Genomic DNA, 22295 nt, shown 5'->3' on the forward strand with positions numbered 1-22295 from the left:
GTTTGTTAGCCAATACACAAGTAATACCATGTGCTAAATGTGAGGGCTGCGTGAACGTGTAAGATACGTGTTCTGAGGAAATAAATGTAATTGGGGAGAGAAAAAACATACATCAACAGCAGAACCCCACATAATCTGCTGCCAAAGTGCACTGACAAGTGTTAACAGCTGTATGTGGGGAGGAAACAGTAGTCTTTAACATTCACCTGGGGCGGGGGAGGGGGAGGGGGCGGGGGGCGTGGCCATGGGAACTGAGGTATTAAAGCTGGTGTCACTCCCAGGATACCTGAGGGCAAGAAGACAAGACAGACCTGATGGTGCCTGGTCAAGGCACATTCAGTGGGCCTATCTCTACCCTTCTGGACAACTCTGTCCCCACTTAGGGCATCTTGATGCCTTTTAGCTTTGAGGCTGAGCCAGGCCCAGCTTTGTCCTATGCTCTTGCCTTTCTTCCCAATGCTCTCAGACTGCAACTCCTGCAAGTTGTTCTGTTTATTGTACCACATTGTGGGTGGTGGCAACACTCTTGTCTTCAAATGTTTCTGATGAACTATACAAAACGGTTTAAGTGAGAAATCTTTATTATATTAAGTTACAAGGAAATGTTTTACATAAAATAACAGGGAAAATCACTTAAAAACATTTATCCTGAGGGTTAAATCTAAGCATGGGAGGTAGAACAGTCACATGGCTTCTCCTGGTGATAGGACAGTTCTAAGGAGCACCGCAGGGAGACAGGCAAGCCATAGGCTACAGGTGCAGCCCCAATAAGATACTTGAGTCTGGGAGCCTGGCGGGCCTGACTGACATAGTAGAGAATGGGGGCTCCTGGGCCTGCTCCAAGCCAGCCCTGCAGCAGCGCCTCTGTGTAGCGGTCAATGTCACGGTCAGTCACATCCCAGAGGTTACCCAGAAACAGAGGACTGGGAAAAAAGAAGGAAGAAATACAAAGTTCTCTAAAACAGTGTATACAGGAAAACACAACTGATGGTGTTGGCCGGTGAGTAGAGAGGATTAAGCCAATGAGGAAGTCCCTTGGCCCATAGCTCTAGGAGGAGAGAAGAGGGCAACTGTTTAATGGCCCTAGGGAACAAGGATGGGAGGAAGGTAGGGCACAAAAGAGGAAGGATTTAGACTTCAGACCTAGGAAACAACCTGGGGTAGGGACCTAGGATGGGCCTTGCCCTTCGAGACTCACCAGCCAGCCATGATATACTTCAGCACGATGCCAGCCCCCTCCAGGTTTCCATGCACAGCCAGGGCTGCACTGCTGCAGCCAAACAGCAGTGCCACTGCCCGGCAGCTCAGCCGCAAAACAGCCTGCCCATCCAGGAAGCGGGCACCAGCCCCATGCCCTGCGTAGCTAAAGCAGAAGGTGAGATGAGTTTGACCTAGCCGTAGTAGGCATCTGCTCTGTTTCCAGAGGTGTCTTGGGTCAGCCAGGGGCTTTAAAGCCCCAAAGCATATCAAAGCAATACCCTCCTCTGGGGCTGCTCCTCTCCCACCTCCCTGCCCTAAGCACTCACATATATAAGTCACGCTCCGTCAGGGCCTCCTGCACCTGTTCCAGGCTTGGCACCTCCCCAACCACTCCTTTCCAGCCAGATTCACTGCAGGAATAAGAGTAGGGGTCATGTAGCAAATTGGGCACAGGGAATACTTGGGAAAAGGTGGGCTGCAACATCTGATTCTGGAGAAAAGGACATGTTACGCCTGTATGTAACTACTACCCTTCCCCATCCCATTTTTCACTCTTATCCTCCTGACCTGCTAAAAGTGGCTCGAAATTGCTCCTCTGTGCTTGACAGGTTATTGTGAGGGTTCAGAACATAGAAGGTACTGCGTGGATCCACCCCTTGGCTCAGCACTGGCGAGGCCCCAGACTGAGGAGGAGATACTAGTGATCAGGATCCTGGTCTGGCTGAAGGGCCAATAAATTCCAAGCCCCATTCCATGACTGATCCGTTTCTAAGACCCTCTCCTACCTTCCCAATCACCGCCAATCATCTGCATTCCACAGGTAAGAGTTGAACCTTACCTCTTTGATGATAGCATAGCTGAGCAGGAAGTGGAAGGAGGGCAGCCGAGTGACAGACAGTGCCCGGAGGCTGGGCATGCTCTCCCACGGCAGCTTCTGCAGGTCCTGGGTAAAAAGCACTCAGAAGTTATGGTCCCTAGGCAGGCATACGAAGGAGTCAGATGGGGTGAGGGTGAGTTGGTGCCTACCGCCCACTAGATACTGCTTCTCTGGACCTTGGCTCCTTACCTTGTCCAGCACTAAGACAAGGTGCCTACTGCTTGGTATTGTTTGCCCCTGTAGACGTCCTATTGCCTCACTCAGGAATTCTTGAGCTCGCTCTGGCTGGGCAGGGCACAGCCCATAGGCCAGGGCCTGAATGTCCTGGGGGGTGAGAATACTGGCACCACTGAGCATGACCTGTAGGGGAATACTGGTCAGTGAGTGCCATAGCTTCCGTCTCCACCTTCCCATCACGGTGGCAGGTGGGAAGGATTTAAGTCTAGCTTCTTCCCCTTCCCTGATTTCTCAACTCACTTTCAGCAGAGTAGGGTCAGGGTATTTCCAGCCACATTCCTGTAGCAACTCTTGCAGGCGGGAGGCCTCTTGGGCAGGGCCAGGGTCTTCACTGAATGGCAGCAACAGCCCTCTCCAGCAGCTCAACACCTCTTTCTCTAGGGAAGTGATAAGAACCTGATGGGGAAGAATAGGACCTTCAGTCAGAGATGAAGCTAAGTTTCTTTCCCCATGGGCACCAACATTTTGGAGATGAGGAAATGGGTTTTCCAGTGTGTGGATTATCTTACATATCTTTCTGCCAGTCACAAAAGGCGAGAAGCTAGAGACATTTTTCATTTGCTAAGACTTGGGGGGAGTATAGGTGAGATCATCCGTTACATATCTATGAACAGGTGGGCCATGAGAGCTAAAGCTGGAAAGCTGATACTTGGATTTAAGTCCTTTTTCTTGTATGTACCTCTAAACGTTCCATTGCCATAACCCCTTCAATTTGGGCTCTTGTTTTAAGTCCTTCCCAAGTGACATGATTTTTTATTTAGGCCTACAATTCCAGAAAGGATTTGAAGCAGCTTAGCACTGACCCGGCACCCCTGAGAGAGAAGACACTGGCACCCCCAGGTGATTTCTAGGCCTGACCCCACCCCACCCTGAGGGCACACACCTCCATCCTGCGGTCCAGTTCTAGCCGCCCTGTCCACCATTCTCGCTTGTCAGTACAGCTGCTGTTTTCTTTCTGTTCCTTCTGGATGGCATCAAACTCTCTCAGGGCTGAGCTAAGAGGAAGCTTTGGGAAATGGGGTTGTGAGATTTCTGCTTGTTCACATGATCACCATCTCTCTAAACCCCAGTCACAGAATGTGAGCAGTTTGACCAGAAGCTTACCCCAGCCCAATTTTGCTCCCTGGCCCAGGAAACGTACCTTGTTCTGGGCAGTGGGGATCTGTACAGTGACTGGGGGATTGTCTTTTTCCAGCCGGGTCAGCAGGAGGGTGTTGCCCACAGTTCCAGGCTGGAGGGTGGCCAGGGCCAACACACACACAGTCACCCCTGACACACAGAACACAGTCATTTCAGCTGTTACAAGGAATTCCCTTCAACGTCTTCTGCACTCAGTCCCTATCTATATCACTCAAGACAACTCTAAGAAGTTTACCCTGGTCACTAGAGTTCAAGGGGCTCTCACATGCCCTAACAGCTCCTGGGAACAGAGACCATGTTTTGTACTTCTTTGTGTCCCTAAAAGGGCCCTGCACAGAAGGACATGCTCAAACAGCTTGCTAACATGTTTCATGTCAGGATAGGGAGCCCATGGACATCTGAACATATGCTGAATAAAGACATTTAATTTGCTTGTAACTCAAAGTTGAAGTTAAAAAAAAAAGCTTCCAGATGTAGGTTATGTCTGTTTGGTGAGAGTAAGAAAATGCCCAATCAATGAAAAGGTATGACAGGTCCTTCCATAAAGATCATAAATCTGTGTGAGCTAACTAATGCCTTCAGCACTATCCCCCAACTCTTCAGTAAGAAGCTGAATGAAAGGACAGGAGAGCCAGCCGGAGCCTGCCACCATACCACTGGGGATCAGAGCCAGGCACTGCTGGAAACTCTCCTTCTCAGGCTGGGGAAAATGGCCAGATCCCAATGTTCTGAAGGAGAAGAGGTGCTGGATGCGGGCCAGGGGGACATCTCCAGGCTTCTCCTGGAGGCTCAGCCCCTGTAGCTGGTCTGTTATTTCAAGTGATCTTTGGTGTTTCTGGGCCTTGCTGCAAGCAACACAAGGAGGGGTGAGGTCTCCCTCCTTCAAAGTCTGGACCCTCCCTCCAGTCTGCCCCAGCACAAGCCTTAGGGATGGTGGACACTCACCTGAGCTGCCTGTGGAGGTGGGTGAGCAGCTGGTGGCGACAGGTGATGGAGACAGACTCGGTGACAAGGCAGGCAGTGGCACAGGGATCCTGGTGGCCCAGGCACAAGGCCAGGAAGCGGCAGAGGTGAGCATAGAGCCCACTAGGAGGGCAGTGACTGATCCCGCGGAAAGCAATGCTCAGTGAGTCACAGATGGAATCCAGGATAGAGACACCTAGAGGAAGGTCAAGACACTTGCTACACACAAATCTACTTCCCAGTTGATAGGAACTTGCCAGGAAGAAATCCCTATCTCACCTCCCACTTGGAAAGTAGCCGCTACCATTTACAAAGGGCAATGTGCCAAGTAGGATGCTACATAGCTCACATGCATCAGCTTGCCCTTTCCTCCTCAAACCCACTTTACAGTTAAGTCAAAAGAACCTCAGAGAGGTTGAGTGATTTGCACACAGGTAGTAGAAAGAGGGCTGGAATTCAAACCTAGGTTCAAAAGCTACTAGATCCAGGTGGGGATCCAAAGCCAAGGACAGACTGAAGAAACACTGGCATCAAAAGACCTAGAGGCTCAGCCCTCCCTAAGTGACCAGACCTCACCAATGGCTACAGGAGCTGAGGGGCGTTGGAGCCAAGGACTGAGATCCTTGTCTCTCTTCTTGTCTGGGCACGGGATGGATAGCTCCTCTTTGCTGGAATCCCGTCTCAACACCTCACATTCTCCTATGGCTGTGTCAGACCCTGGAGCTCGTGTCTTCCCATCTGGGGAGAGAGCAGGACTTTTCTATGGAGCTCCCTACTCCTGCCATCCCTTGTTTTCCCTCCCAGGATCCAGTCCAGAACCAACAAAAGGACTGTCTTTGGCACCAGTTATTTCTTGTGCTTTGGTCTCAGGGCAGCCTCCCCCAAACATATGCATCTCCACCTTCTACCCTTGCCATTATACCTGAGGCTGAGTCTTCTCCATCAGAGCCCCTGAGGATCTCAAAGCTCATTTCCATCTGGTTGTCAGTGAGCTCCTCCTCAGGAATGGTCCTCATAATCTCAGTGCCCAGTTCCTCACAATATCCTGATGCCACCTTCCTGGCCCTCCGGCTCCTGCCACTGGGGCCAGAGTGCTCAGGACCACCACTTGAGGCAGCCACACCATTCTTCAAGCTCCGGCCCTTCCTAGCCTGGCCCAAGCCTTGGCCCCGAGAAGCAGTGCCCCGCCTCTTGGGTCCCTCTGCAAGCTGTGCCTCAACTGGGTCTTCCATGTCACTGTCATCACTGAAGTTCACCTGGGATGGACATGAAAGGGAGAAGGGCCAAGGGGCCTTGAGTGACAAGACATTGTCTGACAGCAGATGGCGCTGTGGAGGAGCCAACACAGAGGCCGTGGGGAAGATTGAAAAATTAACCTACCACATATACTGCCACACTCAGTCAGGGACAGTAACTCCTGGGTGTGGAAGGAGGGAGAGAAGAGGGGTCTAAAAGATAAGGAGGAAGGATGAAAGGGGAAAGGAATCCTAGAGTTAAGGAAAGTGCCTTCTGTCTAAACCAAAGGGAGACTTGGAAGTAGTTCTTCCTGTGGAAGATGTAGGGATCCTGCAGATAATAGGAGAGCTAAAGGTCAAAGGGCTCTGGGCCAAAGGGCTCTGGGAAACCATTCCATAAAGACACCTGCTCTGCAGAACTCTTCTCCAGGACCATCCCCACCCAACACCAACACCAGCTAGCCACAGTCCCACCTCACCTTCAGACGCGTCTGGACCCTCTGTTGTACCTTGGGGGCCTTGGGAACCTCAGGTTTGCTCTTTGTAGGAGAAACTTCTTCAAACACGGTGAAAGGGACACGAGGGCCAGCCTGCCGAAGCCGAAGCCGGCCAGGGGGCTTAGGTGTACAGGGTGGTCCTCCGCCTTCCACCCCTTTCAGAGAGGGATTATGGAGGGGCAGGGTAGCAGAGACCCCCTGCTGACGCCCTCGCCTGGAATGTTTTTGGCTCCGAAGCTTAGAGGGCTCTGAGTCTGGGGGAGTCTTTATAGATGGTGGCTGCCAGCCCCAGGAGCTTGCAAAAAGTTTAGTGCAGCAGCTGAGGCCAGCCACCTTTGCAAGGGCCTGAATCAAGAGTAGGCTGGCTCGCCAGGGCTCCAGGTGGGGAATCCTCATTGCCATAAACTTCAGCCCTGACTCTAGGACCTTCTCCAGGCTGTTTAGTGGCTGGGTTAGCCCTTCCTGTGCCAGCTGTGTGTATGCCTGAGCTAAGATCTCATCAAAGAGGCTCGGGACAGGGTAGGGGGCTACTTTTTGATTCAGAGTAGCTTGTAGAGCTTGGGCTAGGCGCTCAGTGGCTGCAGGGCAACCCTTCAGCACAACCTGAAGGAGATTCAGACCCTGGGCCTGATGGCCCATGGCCAGTCTCACCCCAGCTGTGGCCAGTACCCAGCGTAGACAGACTGCTGAGAGGACAGGGCTGACACAGAGTGAGCAGTCACAGGTGGGCAAATGGGTCAGGAAGGCAGGGCTGGGCTGGGGCTTCATTTTCAGGACTGGGGAGGAGTTAGTAGAAGGTGCTATGGGGCCAGGTTCCTTGGCCACAGTGGCCACCAGCTCCAGAACAGGGCCTCTTAGGAAGAGCTCCTCCTCTGAGGGCTCTAGAGGACAGGGGACCCGGGCCTGCTGCTTCCCCTTCTGCAAGTGGATTTTCTTCACAGAATCTGGGTGCTGGGTTAGTCCACAAAACTCTGAGGAGAGAGCAGAACAAGAATTATAAAACTAGGAGAAATGCCAAGTGATTATGGAGCCACCCCAGGGCCCAAATTCCTAATTATGAGTTAATTACTTATATATATTATTATATTAACATACTAAATATTAGTACAGCCTACTTTTTTGACAAAATCCCTAATACTTTCTTTTCTTCCAATAATGGACCAACATAGCCCGCAAAACCCCATTATTTTCAGCTTAGAAGACTGTGTGAATCCAGAAAGCAGGCCAACACCAGAGGGCCCAACTTTTTCTTTTGTTTTCCTTTTTAAATCCTCGTCCAAGGATACATTTATTGATTTGAGAGAGAGAGAGAGAGAGAGAGATCAGTGTGAGAGAGAAACATCAGTTGGCTGCCTTCTGTACACACCCTGACTGAGGATCGAACCTACAGCCTAGGCATGTGCTCTGACCAGGAATCCAACCCACGACCTTTCAATGCACAGGACTGTGCTCCAACCAAACAACCAACTGGCCAGGGCAGGAGGCCCAATTCTTAATCCTGGCTTCTGTTCCAACTAGCCCCATGATTCTGGCCCAAAACATTGAATTTCTCAACTTTCTCATTTTACAAATGAAAAAAAAAATGTGTTCCAACTTGAATTACCAGGGTATTGTGTAGGTCAAATGAAATACTAGAGGTAGAAGTGGTTGATAAGAAAAAAAGCATCATAAATACAATGTTTTATTATTAGCTTAAGCCTTCTGAGGACACTCCATTTGTGCTGTCCAATACAACAGCCACTAGCCACACGTGGCCACTGAACATTGCGAAATGTGGTAAATGACTAAGGAACTGAATTTTAAGTTTTACTTAAATTTACTTAAATAGCCAAAGTGTATCAGCACTGAAAACTAGAACCAGATAGGGTTAGCCCTGGACAGGCTATCCGAAGGAGGGATGCCAATGGTCTGACTGAAGTAAAGAAAGCTTTGCCCTGGGACCAGAGTCTCTGGTTTAGAAGGAGGCCAAACCCTGACATATAAAGATGTGTTACATAGTGTGTGTGCGTCACTCTTACCATTACCCATGGACACGGGGGCATGGCTGCTCACCTGTGCAAGACTCGAGCAAGAACAGAACCTGCCGAAGGTCCGATTGACAGAGGTCCATGTCATTGCGTGCCAGTTCCAGCTCCCCCTTCAGCACCAGGAACAGGGCACACCTTGTTGGGAGAGGAGATAACAACCACTTATTGGAACACTTGTTTTCCTGGACAGCCTTTTTACCCCTTTCCCAGGCACAGCCATCTCATTCTTTTCCAGCCTCAGGCTTCCTGGGGAAACGCCCCTATATTGCTCTCTCAAATCAACTCATCCTTGTGTGTGAGGACAGGATTTCCCAAACTGCATTCCTCAAAAAAAAAAAAAAAAAAGGATCCTATGGGCAAAAAGATCTAGAGAAACACTGTACATTAGATATCCCATTTGGAGATTTATGTGTGTATTAGCATACTGGAGGACATGCAGAGTCCTATAGGAAATGAAGAAATCAAACACTGATTCACTCAGCATTTCCCACTTATTAAGCCACGGAATGCATTCTTCCACCAGCCCCACCCCGCCCTGCAATGGCTGATGTTATTATCTGTGGAATACTTTAGGAACCCACAGTCATAGGCACAGGCACTCAGGTTCTAGAACTGGCATCCTCTTGGTCTCTGTACTCACTGGCGCGGTAACTGTAACTTCGTTGTGAGTTTCAGAGCCTCCAAGCAAAAGGCCTTGGCTTCACTCACACTACCCAGGTGGCCCAGGCGGGAGACCAACTTCTCAGAGCATCTCAGCACCTCTGTAAGCACCTGCCATTTTTGTACCAGATTTTCACCTGCAGCAAAGGAGACAGGTAAGACCCTGATCACTCAGTCACAGCCTGGATCCTCTGGAGACAAAACTGCCAGGCCCACCATCTAGCTTGTTCATTCCCACATGGCCTTGCTCTCCTCCTCAGACTCACCATAGTCCAGAAATGGTGTTTCCACGGCTGCTTTTTGAACCGAGAGCACATCGTTGCCCATGAGCAAGAGGATGATGCTTCGGAGAAGCTTATGGGAGTCGATGAGTGCTATCTCAGGTGTCTGCCAGCCTGTGCAGGTAAGGGAGGAGAGGACAAGAAGGGTGATGATGTGGCCTGAACTTCCACCACCTTTAATTATTAAGATAGCAAATGCGAAGTATGCTGCTACTCTTCTGTTTGTGCACCCAAGGCAGACAGAGCTATTCAATCACAGAACAACCTGAGACCACATGGGGTCTGAGAAACTTTGTCAGTACAGTATTCCAGGCAGTCACTAGGCAATTGATTAGAGTCAGCAGGAGAATTGAAACTCATTTTCTATCCCAGGCCTACTCTATGAAGCTTCCAAGTAGGCTCATCCACACAGCTAGAAAGCAGAGGGGACAAGGTCTGAGAAGAGAAGACAGGGCACAAACCACACACATCAACCAAGGAGGGCCATTCACTCTATTCTTTCACCTTGGGCACAGAGCTGCTCCCACAGGGTGGCTGAGAGGCTGTCTGAGGAGAGGCTAAGGTAGATTGCCACCAGATGCAGGGCCTGGACACGCAGCAAGTACCAGGCCTTGGATGACCTCTGGAGGGCAGGGTCCTGAAGCACTGACAACAACAGAGAGGCGCCCTCTGTCACCTGGAAGAGGGAGGGGGGCCATAGCAGAACAGTGAGGTCAGATGGGCAATTCAGAGCTTGAGACGCCCCTGGAGATCCCTTGGCCCAATCCCCTGCTTCTAAGAATGATAAAAGCTGTAAAGAAAACTGGAACAGGAGAGGGCATAAGATTTGGAAAAGCAAGTCTTTCTCAGCTAGTGTATGAGAAAACTCAGGCCTTTAGGATCCCACTGGAGTTCAGCCTAGGACTCCGGTGTCATCCCAGTTTCTCTTCAGGGAGACTTTCCCCCTTGTCCCCTGAGGAAACTGGAAAAAATGAAATGGAAAGTATCTCTGTTAGAGGAACTAACACTGGTGACCAATTCACTGGAGGGCAAAGCTAGGAAACAGCACTGCTTCTCAGGGTCAGGAGTATTCTTCTTAGCTCCAGGGAAATCTCAGAAGCCAGACACATATCTAGAAAATCCTAAAATCCTTCCAAAACCCAGGACCTTTGGGTATAACAAAGTGAGAAATACCTTGTGGCATGCATAGTAAAGCTGACTTCTCAGCACGTCACAGGTCACGGAAAGGAGCAGGTACGTGTCAGTGTCATGATCCAGAAGCTTCAGGCTTGATTCTGCCTCTTCCAGGTGTAACTAAGGGAGCAATGAGGGAGTGAGCATGCTGGTGAGCACAGGTAGCCAGAGCCTTCAAATTACAGTGGATTAAAGCATTCACACACACAAAAATGCCAGATGTGTCCAATTAAATATTATTTCAAATATTATAATCCACACAGGAGTTACTCACTCACTAAAATGTTCATTGAACACCTTTAGGTTACCCATTCTGCAAGAAAGACAAAGCAAATAAGGAATAAGCAGAACCTTCCAACTAACGGCTTGCAGTGCAGTAGGTGCACAGGCAATACGATGTAATCATGAAACAATGCCGTTAGTGCTGTGGGCGTCAGGGAAAGTGGCTGATTCTGCCCTGGAAGAAGAGGACATGTAAAATGCTTTATGGAGGAGGGAAGAATTGAGCTAGGCCTTGAAAAGAAAGTACAGGTTTACTGAATGAAAAAAGGGGAGAGGAGAGGGTGCATTTAGAGTGGAGAAACTAATACAACCAAAGACAGAGGCATGTACAATGAATATAAAGTAATGGGACAGATCAACATAAGGTTCGTGGTAGGGAGTGGCAAGAAAAAGTGTGAACCAGAATATAGAAGGTGTCAACACAAAGTGAAGGGTTGGGACTTCCGATTAAGATGGCAGTGTTGGCAGAGATGGCTTACCTCCTCACACAACCACATCAAAATTACAGCTAAAACATAGCACAACCATCACGCAGAACCATCAGAAACCTACTTGTATGGAAGTCTGACAATTACAGAATTAAAGAAACCACATCCATCCAGACTGGTAGGAAGGGCACAGACAAGGAACAGGCTGGTTCCTCACCCTTGTGAAATTTGGGAGGGAAATCTTGGGAGCAAGAAGTTCCATCCCCCCAGCCAAGGGTTCCATTACCAGGAAGATAAGTCCCCACAACTTCTGACTGCAAAAACCAGTGGGGATTGAGTCAGTGGAAGAAACTTTCTGGAGCACCAAGCAGTTCCTCTTAAAGAACCCACACACAGACTCAACTACTCAGACTCACTCCCTCTGAGCTCCAGCATTGGGGTAGAAGCTTGAAAGGTACCAATGGCATACAGGGAGAAACATCAATGTGAGCAGAGGCCATTGTCCCTTTTCTAAACCCTCCGCCCACAGAGGCAGCAAGATGGTGCCATATCTGAAACTCCATCAACACTGGCTAACACTTTTGACCCACCTTGGAGATCCCCAGAGACTCCACCCCACCCAACTTACAGGCCCACCCAAGCTGCTTTTCCACACCAATGGCTGGTCTTGGCTCAAGCTTCACAACTTCCTAAATCCTCTCAAACAAGCAGCAGCTGGCCTCAGGGAGCTGCAGGCCCAGCACTAGCAGCAGCCAGTCTAGATTCACAGCTTGGCTTTGCCTGGGAATCTCCAAGCCCAGAACAAGTAGCAGCCATCTCAGATTGCTTTACAGCTCAGGCAGGGTGCCCCGGGCAAAACATAGGTGGGGGCTGACCTTGGTCTGTACCACCCAGCAAACCCCAGGGCCAGTGCACCCAGTGAACTGCTACAGACCACATTGGAGCACCACCACCCTGTCTGTGCACAGCTGATCCTTCACAGAGGGCGGAGCTTGGTGGTCAGTGGTCACTGCCACTTCTTGTAGCTGACTGGCCTGGGTAAATTCTTCCCACTGACCTGCCAACAGCAACCAAGACTCAACTACAAAGGAGGGTGTACTTAGCCCACACCAGGGGTGTACCTTGAAGACCCAGCTTGGGTGATTTTGGAGGCTGTGCCACTGGACCCAACAGGACACCTACCACATTAGGCCACACTACCAAGGCATGGAGTCAAAGCAGCTCTACCTAATACATAGAAACAAACACAGGGAAGCTGACAAAACTAGGAGACAAATAAACATGGCTCAAATGAAAGAACAGATCAAAATTCCAGAAAAAGAACTAAACAAAATGGAGATAAGCAATCTATCAGATGCAGAGTTCAAAAACACTGGTTATAAAGATGCTCATTTAGTGAGGACCTCAACAGCATAAAAAAGATCCAGTCAGAAATGAAAGATACACTAATTGAAATAAGAAACAATTTACAGGGAACTAACAGTAGTGTGGATGAAGCTGAGAATCAAATCAATGATTTGGAACATAAGGAACCAAAAAACAGCCAATTAGAACAAGAAGAAAGAATAAAAAAATGAGGATAATGTAAGCAGCCTCTGGGACAACTTTAAGCAATCCAACATTCGCATCATAGGGGGGCCAGAAAGAGAACAGAAAGAGCAAGAAATTGGAAATCTATTTGAAAAAATAATGAAAGAAAACTTCCCTAATTTGGTGAAGAAAACAGATATTCAAGTCCAGAAAGCACAGAGATGCTTCCTATGGATGGATGCAAAGAGGCCCACTCTAAGACACATCGTAATTAAAATGCCAAGGGTTAAAGATAGAGAGAGAATATTAAAAGCAGCAAAAAAAGTTATAGTTTCCCACAGGGGAGTTCCCCTAAGACTGTCAGCTGCTTTCTCAAAAGAAATTCAGGCTAGAAGGGATGGTAAGAAATATTCAAAGTCATGAAAAGCAGGGACCTACAGCCAAGATTGCTCTACACAGCAAAGATACCATTTAGAATCAAAGGGCAGATAAAGAGCTTCCCAGACAAGAAAAAACTAAAGGAGTTCATCATTACCAAACCATTACTAAGTGAAACGTTAAAAGGACTTATTTAAGAAAAAGAAGATCAAAACTATGAACAATAAATCACAAAAAATACATATTTATCAACAATTGAATCTAAAAATCAAACTAAGCAAACAAGAAAAACAGAGTCATGGATACAGAGAGCATTTTGATGATTGCCAGATGGGAGGCAGGAGGGAAGAACGGTTGAAGAGGTGAAGGGATTAAGAAGTACAAATAGGTAGTTACAGAATAGCCATGGGGATGTACAGTACAGTATAGGAAATGGAGTAGCCAAAGAACTTACACGTTGACCCATGGACATGAACAATGGTGGGGGAATTGAGGGGGTGAGGGGGTGCTGGCTGGAGGGGGGCAAAGGGGCAAAAATCAGGACAAGTGTAATAGCATAATCAATAAAATATAATTAAAAAAACAAAGTGATGGGTTTGGACAGTATCCTTCAATTAATGGAGAAGTCAATGAAATCCTTTAAACAGAAAATAGATTAAATCAGATCTGTGTCTAAAAAGACCCCACAGGTAGTAGTCAAAAGTGGAAAAGGTAGAAACTAGAGGCAAGGAAACCAACTAGGAGACATCGTAATGGTTCAAAGTGAGCAAAGAAAGATCAACCAGGGCAACAGAAATAAATGGGGAATACAGGACTAGCATCACATTCCTGATGCAGAATCTGTAAAACTCAATGAACTGGTTTTGCAGTGAGAAGACATCTGCCTCCCAACCAACGTTCACTATACAAGCCTCTAGCCAAATGTGGCAGCAGAAGGCACAGAAGCTGCCCCTTCAGTATCCTAGCTCTTCAGGGAAAAGATGGGTTACTACAGCCATGTCTCCCCTGCAGACCCCCAGGCTAGGCAGGCTGGGCACTCACCTGGGCATAGCTGGGACAGCTGAGTGTCAGGAGAAGCTGGGTGATGTGGCAGGAGGTGCCAGCTGCCTTCGCGTGGTCCTCCAATCTCTGGGACACAATCCGTAAAAGCAGGAGGACCTCAAGAGCCTGCAGGGGCTGGTTGGCCAGGAACAATAAGGTTACCCAGCTCCTGCTCAAGCCTCCATTTCTACCCTTTGCTCCCCAGTCCTCTGGACCTTGGTCTGATCTCAGGGCCTGGCTGATATGTGACTACCCAGGGAGTAACCATCAGGAAACCTGAGAGGAAACCAGTGAGGGAGTCTGCAAGCCATCTACCCGTTCTGTTTGAAAGTCCAAATGCCAGTCATCATCAATAGCTGGGATTTACTGAGTGCTTACTATGTGCCAGGCACTGTGCCAAGAGGTTCATATGCATCAACTCATTTATCTTCATAGCAACCCTAATCCCAATTTAACAGATGAGGAAACTGAGAATCACCCAGGTTAAGTTGCTTGTCTAAATTCACATAATAGGTATGTGGTTGAGGCAGACTCAAATCTAGAGCTGAGGCAGCGTCCCAGGCTCCTTGTGCTAGAAATATACCCTAATGACCCACAGTAACAAAGGTCCTTTAAGTACAATGTTCTTTTTCAGAGGTTCCTAATGTGGAGCCCAGGGAAGAGCTTCAGGAAGTCTGTGAAATCTTCTGACATGTAAAAATGTAGAATTTGTCTATAGGCATTTATGTATTTTTTGAGTACACAGGTATCAAATTATCTAATAATAAATATATAATTATGGCTTACATTTGAGTGTTTTCTTTATGTGCAACATCTTCCATGCATTATCTTATCAAATGCCAACAATGCTATGAGGTAGTTGTTATTATCACCTTCATTTTAGTTAATTTTTAAAATTTTAATTTACTGATTTTAGAGGAAGGGAACAGGAGAGAGATTTGTTGTTCTACTTAATTATGCATTCATTGGTTGATTCTTGTATGTGCCCTGACGGGGAATTGAACTGGCAACCTTGGCCTATCAGGACAACACTCTAATCAACTGAACTACCTGTCCAGGGCTATTACCTTCATTTTAGAGATAAGGAAACTTGGCCTTAGAAAGTTTAAGTAATTTGCCTAAGGCCATGAACTAAAAAATAATGAACTTGGATTTAAACTCAAAGAGGCTGGTGATAGAGCCCACACTGGGTTACTTGGCTTCTCAGCAGGTACACAGGCCAAAAAAGGCGAAGGTGCTGGGTTTCTGGTCTGTGTCAGTGCCTGCCCCATTACCTTTGCCACCAGCTGATAGAGGGCCGCAAGGATCTGCAGTGAGGTTGCTGTCTGTTGGAGACACCGCACAGTGGGGGCTTGACCCTTTGTAAGCACCTCTTTCCACAGGGCCAGGGCTTGGTCCAGGCATTTGGACTGAGCTGTAAGTCAGACGAAAGAGACCAGCCATTCTCTCAGTATGAGCCATCTGGGCAGAACGCCACCTTCTCCATAACACCCTCTGCCCGTTGTGTCTGCCATCTCCCAGCCTACAGGGCCAGCCTCTCCCACACCTGGGGTACCCATCTGGCTCCTAGGAAGCCATAGTGAGACTATCCCACCACACTATGTCCATGGCCCTCACCAGCATCTGCTGCCAGGTTGAAGGCAATGTTACTGTATAGGAAACGATCCTCCTGCAGTTTATCTTCATAGTTCAGGTCATTGACTTCAAATTCCTCCAGGTTACTAGGAGCCTGAGCTCTCCGATCCCGCTCGATACCCTGGATGGGAGATAAGAGTAAAAAACAGGGCCAGTGCCAGCTTACTTAGGGCATGGGGGGAACAATTCCTATACTCAGTGCTGCTCAGCCCCACACAACCACACGCACTTCCTGTAGTTTGGCCTCCAGGGTACAGATGTAGAGCCATAGCAGCGCCTGTGCTTTATCATCCAGGAGCTGATCTTCAGCCTGGGCCTCAGGCCTCACAGACTCCAGAAGCTGCAGGGCTTCCCGGATAGCATCCAGGGCAGAGCTACAGGGAGAGGATAAACTTAATTGGAGCCTTCTGCAGGAAAGCTGGCTTTCCCTTTGAAAGGGCTCCCATGGCCACAAATAGAAGGGGTTGCTCAGGGACGTGGAGAGGGAAAACAGGCTCCACAAAGGGTCAGAGGCAAGAAGGCAAGAGTGGGCACCCCACCTTTCTTCCTTACCAGTCGGTCTGCTGGGCAAAATCATGGTAGCACAGCACCTGAGCCAGTTCCACCAGGTGGGTAGCTCGAGCCCAGGCCCCAGCTGGTGTCTCCTCGGGACTCAGCTCCAGAAGGTCACAGATGACGTTGAAACGTTCTTGCCCTGTGTTGGCCCGCACTGACTTGTAGGCCTGCAGCTCCTCCCTGAGCAGGAGGGACAGGGTCTCTGGGTCCCAGGTGCTCAGGCTGTCTCGAAGAGTCCTGAAAGAGAGTGGGCTCAGCACCTGGCGAGCCCTTGAAACACAGAGCTTCTGCCCCATGCTAAGAAGTCTTTGCTTTGGCTTGCTGAGAGCTCCATAAGATTCCAGTCGTGAAAGCAAGAACACTGCCTGACACCGCAGTTTCCCCAGTACCGAACACAGTGGCTGGCACACAGCAGGCACTCAGTGAATAATGATGGAGGAATCAGTGCCTTTTTCAAACATGAGGCTGAACGTGACCATGAGTACAAAAAGCCAGCCATAGCCATGGGGCAAACATGGTTGTCTCACCTCCCTCCAACTCACCTCAGCTGGAGCTCCTTGTCTCCAGCTCTGGCCGCATCCGTCTTAACCCGGACCCAGAAGGTGACTGGCTCAGCCATGTGTTTGGGGCCACAGGGCCGCAGGGCTGTCAGCCACAAAGTCACCATCTTGCATCCATCAGCCTGTTTACCCAGTTTCTTCAAACTCTCTACATGCAGCCGGAAGCACCTGTGCAACTGACCAGAGAAAGGACACAGACCAAACTGGAGAGGGGACCCAATGAGTCTGTACAGTGGGAGAGGACATGCATCCACAAGTACAATACATATACCACCTGGTGGGGGTGGATGGGGGCAGTTCTCCAACCAACACCCCTGCCCCAAGGCAGGAGACACCTAAGAACTAAATACCTTAGGTGCTCTCAACCAGAAGCTTCAATCCATCCCACCTACATATTCATTGTCTACACCCCTGAAAACCTCCTCCTCCTCCTGTGATGATCTCAACAAATCACCTGAGTCAGAAACGCAAGACCATCCTTGATTCTTCCTTCTCCCTCCCCCACAGCCATTTATCACATTAATCCTTGACTTCTTTCACCCATCAGTTCTTTCTGTCCCTTGGGAAGCTGCTTCAGTTCAGACACCCACCCTTTCCTGCCTAGTCTACTAGGGCAGCCTGGGTGCCCAGTGTTGTCCTTGCACTCTGTTTATTCATCACAGTGACGCCAGGAAAGTCCAAGGTGCCAATCTGCTGTCATGCCTCCACTTAAATCCATTAGAAGCTCATCACTTTCCTCATGATGAAACCCAAGGCCTTCTTCTATGACCCACCTTGCTTGCCAATCCAGCCAACCCCTGTTTCATGGGTAATCTTGCTTTAAGACAGTGGTTCGCACTCTGGCTGTCCAAAGTACCACTTAGGAGGACACTTTAAATGTCCAGCTGCCCGGGTTCCAGCACCAGAGATTCTGATGCAATTGGATGTGATTAGTTTAGGGCAGGCATTAGAATTTTTTGTTTTAAAGTTCATTCAGGTGATTCTAACGTGCAGCAAGGTTGAGAACCACTGGCTTGGGACGAAGCTAAGTATAAAAAGTGAGTCAGTTTTTAAAAATGAAGTAAATGGCAGTATAGGTGAGATCTGGGAAATACTGCCCCAAGTACTGATGCCAACATGTAGCTGCTAACTCCCTACTCCACAGCAGGGCCTTGGCCAGGGCCTTTTATGCTACTCAAGCCCCTTTCTTTCCCCAACACAACCTCCCTTCCTGTCTTCGTACCTTCTCAGGAGGCACCTCAGGACAGGTGCCTGGCTTTGCCAAGCCAAGGTGCTGACAGAAGGGCTCGGAGATGGCACAGGCCTCGGCATAGAGCTTGTGACTATAGAAACTGTAGGCCAAGTTACTGGTGTAAGAGGCTGCAGAAGACAGAAAGGACAGTTGACCACAGGAATGGTTCCCACTGCCCTCTCCTGTTGGAGAGGCAGTAGAGAGAAGCTTAACCTGTAGTCGGCTTAGCAGCTTCCAGATCAGACAGGAACACCTATTGCTAGGGCATGAGAATGAGGCAGCACTCCTCTTCCTGCTCCAAGTCAGCCCATGCCTCCCACACCAGCCAGGCCCTCTGCACTCATTTTATAAAAGCAGAGTCCTCATTCCCAAAAGGGGTTCATCTCTCCTCACATGCTAATCTCTGTCTTCATTTTGCTCCAAAGGTCAGCATTTTAGGGAAACACTCTGGCCTGCCCCTTACTTCTCTCTTCTTCCCTCATTCTACAGAAGCCTATCATTTCCTTGCTATTCCTTGAACACACCAGACCCTCTCCGACATTTAAGGCCTTGGCATTGGCTATTTCCTCTGCCAGGGATGTCCTTTCCCAGGTGTCTACATGGCCAACTCCCTCACATCCTCCAAGTTTTTGCTCATATCACCCTCTCAATGAGGCTCACCTTGACCATTCCTGTTTTAAATGGTAACTTGCCCCCCTCACCCACCTTGAACTCCTAATTCCCTTATGCTGCCCCTGCTCCACTTTTCCTTTCCCCCATATTTCTGATCACTTGCTAACATGTTGACAATTCAATTATTCTCCTGTTTATTATCTTTCTCCCCCAACCAGGACGTGGGAAAGAAGGTTTTCACTGTATGCCCTTTTATGTAATTTGAATTTTGAACCATGTTTCAGCTGGTTTAAAAAAAATTAAGTTGTAAATATTCTTTAAAATTTAAATATGTAGAAAGATCATAAAGTTACATATCAGGTACAAACATTTTCATGAAACAAATACCAAATCAGATTTCAAAGTCAGTGAGAAAAAAATTATCGTCTGCTATTTTAAGTTAGTCTCCTCACTTCTCTTCTGCTCTTAAGTATAGAGTAACTGATATTTATAAACACCTTTTTCACTCCCTCCTTAAACCACAAGGAGTCCCCACAGTGGTCAGAACCATCCAGCAAGTGCTATTTGCCTGCCGCATGAGTGATGACCCTCCCAAGAACCCTGTATCTGGGCCCCTGGGCACTGACCAGTCATCCCCAGGTAGTCAGTCAACTCTAGGCCTGACAGGCCCTGTAAGGCATCCAGCATCCAGAAAACAGTAGATCTGCAACTTTCCACTAGCTGGGCCAGATCAGCCAAGTCAGTTACCTAAAGGGCAAGAAGGGCTTGAGGGTGAGAGGAGACATGACAGGTACAAGGTAACACCCACCCCATCCCAAACCCAAACCCAAAGCCACCCCAAAGCTCTACTGAGGGCAGCCGAGCAACCCCAGACCCTAGGATGTGTCCAGGACTTTTGGTTCCCAGATGGTACCTGACAGCCTTGGGCAAAGTCATAAACCACCAGAGTATAGAGGTGAAGTCCCTGAAATTGCATCTGAACCAAGGACTGCTGCTGCTTGGAGGAGTCCCCACAGACCTGAGGAAGAAGGGGAAGGTTGGTTTCAGACACAGAGATAAAGCGTGAGCTCCAAGCTAAAGACTGGCACAGAGTCCTGGAGAGCAGACACAGCTCAGGGAGCCGGAAGGACAGCAGGAGAGACCACTGCCCTCTTGGGATAGACTAGGCTGCAATGTCCAGAGAGCAGCTTACCAAGGGGGCAGCCAGAGCTTCCAGATCTTACCAAAGATCCCAGCCTGATAGTGAGTCCACAGAACCATATTCCCACCCTACCTCTAGGTCCTCAACTCACACCATCCTGCAGCTGCCGAATGAGGGAACAGTACCCGCCAAGAAAAGCAAAGAGGCCCAGAATGGCATCAGGTCTGTAGCGCCTCTTGGTGCCCCGCTCCAGGCCTGAGAGGAAGAACTGGCAGCTGTCATACAATGCCCGCAGTGGGGGTGACGGTGCTTCCATACTGCTATTCAGGATAGCTGATGCCTTGATCAGAAGCTTGGCCACTGCCTGGGGTCCTCCCTCCCTGACCTGTAGCAGTTTCATCCCCAGCTGGCATAGCTGCAGGCTGGGAGCCAGGTTGGTGTTCCTTAGATAATCTTGAGCCTTCTCTACCACCCTGACAGCTTTGGCGTGGAGGTGGCTCCAGCAGAGGCGACGGCAGTGTTCCAGGGTGAGCTCCAAGAGACAGAGGGCCCTCTGGGGAGAAAGAGAACTAGGAGAGTTCCTTTCCTCACCCACTAAGGCTTTAATCACATGCCTGGAAAGCAGATCACCTAGGAAATCAGCATCTGTTTCACTCAAACCATGCCCACTGGCATCAAATAGCTGATGGGCAGCTACCACTCGACAGGCTGTTGGAGAAGCAAAGTGAGGGACCTCACAAGGGGTACTCTCATCCTCTAACAGTACTAGAAAGCTCAAGGCCTTCAACCGAGCTGAATAGGCAGCTCGCCGCTCTGCCAGGGCTTCTGCCCCTTTCCAAAGTAGAGAAAAGCTGCCCAGAGCCACAGCCTCATAGTCCTGGGGAGCAGCTTGGCGAGAACACTGCACCAAGCAGTCATGGAGGAGCTGAGCTAGTCGAAGTGTGGCCTCTGGGATTCCCTGTGCAGCAACATTCCGCAGAAAGATGAAGAGAATTCGTTCCAGGTAGAGGGGTGGACACTGGGGGTTGGACACCAAGTAGCCATTGCAAGCCAGTTCTGCCAGCTCCAGCAGGCTGTCCAGGTGCCTATGACAAGGCAACTTGGCAGTCAGCTGCTGGTTGCAAGCCCTTAGGATGGCATCACAAGTTTGTCTCCTCTCTGCATCAAATCTGCAGTTGGAAGAACCGGCTGGAAGTTTGGACAGGAACTCCTAGGAGGAGAGGAAGATGTAAATGATACAAAGGGAAAGAGATAGGGAAAGGAACTAGAAATGGAGTTGCTACTAATCGGACAAAAAACAAAACAGCTCAGCTTGGAAAGCCAGATGTATCCAAAGCCAGACAGCACCCCTACCTTCAGGTCGGGCAGCAACTCTTCGGCTTCCTTTGGGCTGCTTAGCAGAGTCCCAAAGTTGACTCCTTTGAAGCTCCTCATGGCACCGGGGAGCTAGGGGGAAGGAGACACATTAGAGAGGGCAGAGAAGATTCGTAATGGAGTTAAATGAAGGACAGGAGAAGGGGTCAAAGAATCCCGTCAGAAATCTTAACGGAAAAAAGTCCAGGCCAGAACGCCAGGCTCCCATTATAAATCGACACTTACGCTTTTCCTTCTTCCCGACCGACCCCTGGCCTCACTACCCATCCATCACCCCAATGCCCCACACAGGAGGCCTCCACAGAGCTCTTCAACACCTACCAGGGCGTGCCGAGATCTCCCGACCATCCCCGGCAGAGCTGCCCCCGTCTCTCCCTCAAGTCAGGTTTGGGGATCCCATTCACCTCGGTGCGTACACAGGCTCATGAGTTCCTCCGGGCCTTACTGTTCCAGAGGTCCCCACCTTTCCAGGTCTAAGACTTACCCGCCAGACTGAGTACACCGCAAGGATCCAAAATGTAACCTTCGTCTCCGCGCCAGCCCCTCCTTTCAAATATTCCCAGCGACCAATCAGCGAAAGTTGTGTAAGTCCGGCGGGCCGCGTGGCGCACTGGGAGTTGTAGTTCATCCGGCGCGCTGACTCGTCACGTGATACTCCTTGGGTGATGGGGGGCCTTGCTGCTCTGGGCATTAAGGCCTCTTGGGGTCGCAGGTTTCCCCACGTTTTCCAGTTAGGGCAGAGTACCTCCGCTACCCGTCGCTTAGTAACTATCGGAAAGTCCAGGCCTCCGCCTCTTTTTCACCTTTATCTTCAGAACCCAGAAAGAATTTAAATTTCAGGAGAAGAGAAGTAGGCTTAACAACAAAAAGAGTTTACTTAGAAATTCACGTGGTTTGGGTTACTAGGGAAAAAGGGCATAGCCTTTCATAGAATTCTTAAAAAATACAGTTTCTGGGGCCACTGACATGAGTACCCTGGCGACTTCCATCCAGCTCTCTGTCTATGCCTTCCAGCCTTGGTCTTTGCATCAATTGGATTATATAAGGAAGACAGAGGATCTAGCGCCCCTTGGTGGAGGAATGGAGGGTAATGGGGTGGAATGGGGTTGTGAATGGTGGGAAGAACTAGGAAAACTCATTTACTGGGATATCTCATAGTTTTTAATGACGTATTTGGTAAGTACTAACTACTTCTCCAAACATACAGATTCGGTTGGCTCTGCTTCTTTTTCCTTCCT

The 22295-nt window shown here is 49.2% G+C and overlaps 1 protein-coding gene across 4 annotated transcripts; it reads right to left on the reverse strand.

Moving 5' to 3' along the window:
- Window positions 1-578: 578 nt before the first annotated feature.
- Window positions 579-21598, reverse strand: ESPL1 (extra spindle pole bodies like 1, separase). Of its 4 annotated transcripts, none has more exons than XM_024575837.3 (31): window positions 21542-21598; window positions 21037-21129; window positions 19835-20893; window positions 19456-19560; window positions 19169-19289; window positions 17922-18058; window positions 16682-16875; window positions 16137-16376; window positions 15814-15958; window positions 15567-15705; window positions 15224-15363; window positions 13950-14084; window positions 10291-10410; window positions 9622-9793; window positions 9103-9231; window positions 8817-8973; window positions 8202-8311; window positions 6132-7120; window positions 5340-5673; window positions 4994-5155; window positions 4400-4613; window positions 4109-4299; window positions 3456-3583; window positions 3198-3320; window positions 2555-2710; window positions 2267-2437; window positions 2039-2143; window positions 1768-1883; window positions 1527-1610; window positions 1199-1363; window positions 579-923 (listed from the first exon to the last, which is right to left on the reverse strand). In XM_024575837.3, the coding sequence occupies exons 2-31, from the start codon at window positions 21115-21117 to the stop codon at window positions 662-664; spliced, it is 6384 nt and encodes a 2127-aa protein (XP_024431605.2). In that variant the 5' UTR covers window positions 21118-21129; window positions 21542-21598; the 3' UTR covers window positions 579-661. The 4 variants fall into 4 exon arrangements, with proteins under 4 accessions (XP_024431605.2, XP_045040325.2, XP_045040324.2 ...); XM_045184390.2 differs by having other exon boundaries at window positions 21462-21543; XM_045184389.2 differs by lacking the exon at window positions 21542-21598 and adding an exon at window positions 21379-21533.
- Window positions 21599-22295: the final 697 nt, after the last annotated feature.

Source organism: Desmodus rotundus, chromosome 3 (assembly GCF_022682495.2).
Source record: "Desmodus rotundus isolate HL8 chromosome 3, HLdesRot8A.1, whole genome shotgun sequence".
Taxonomy (NCBI): domain Eukaryota; kingdom Metazoa; phylum Chordata; class Mammalia; order Chiroptera; family Phyllostomidae; genus Desmodus; species Desmodus rotundus.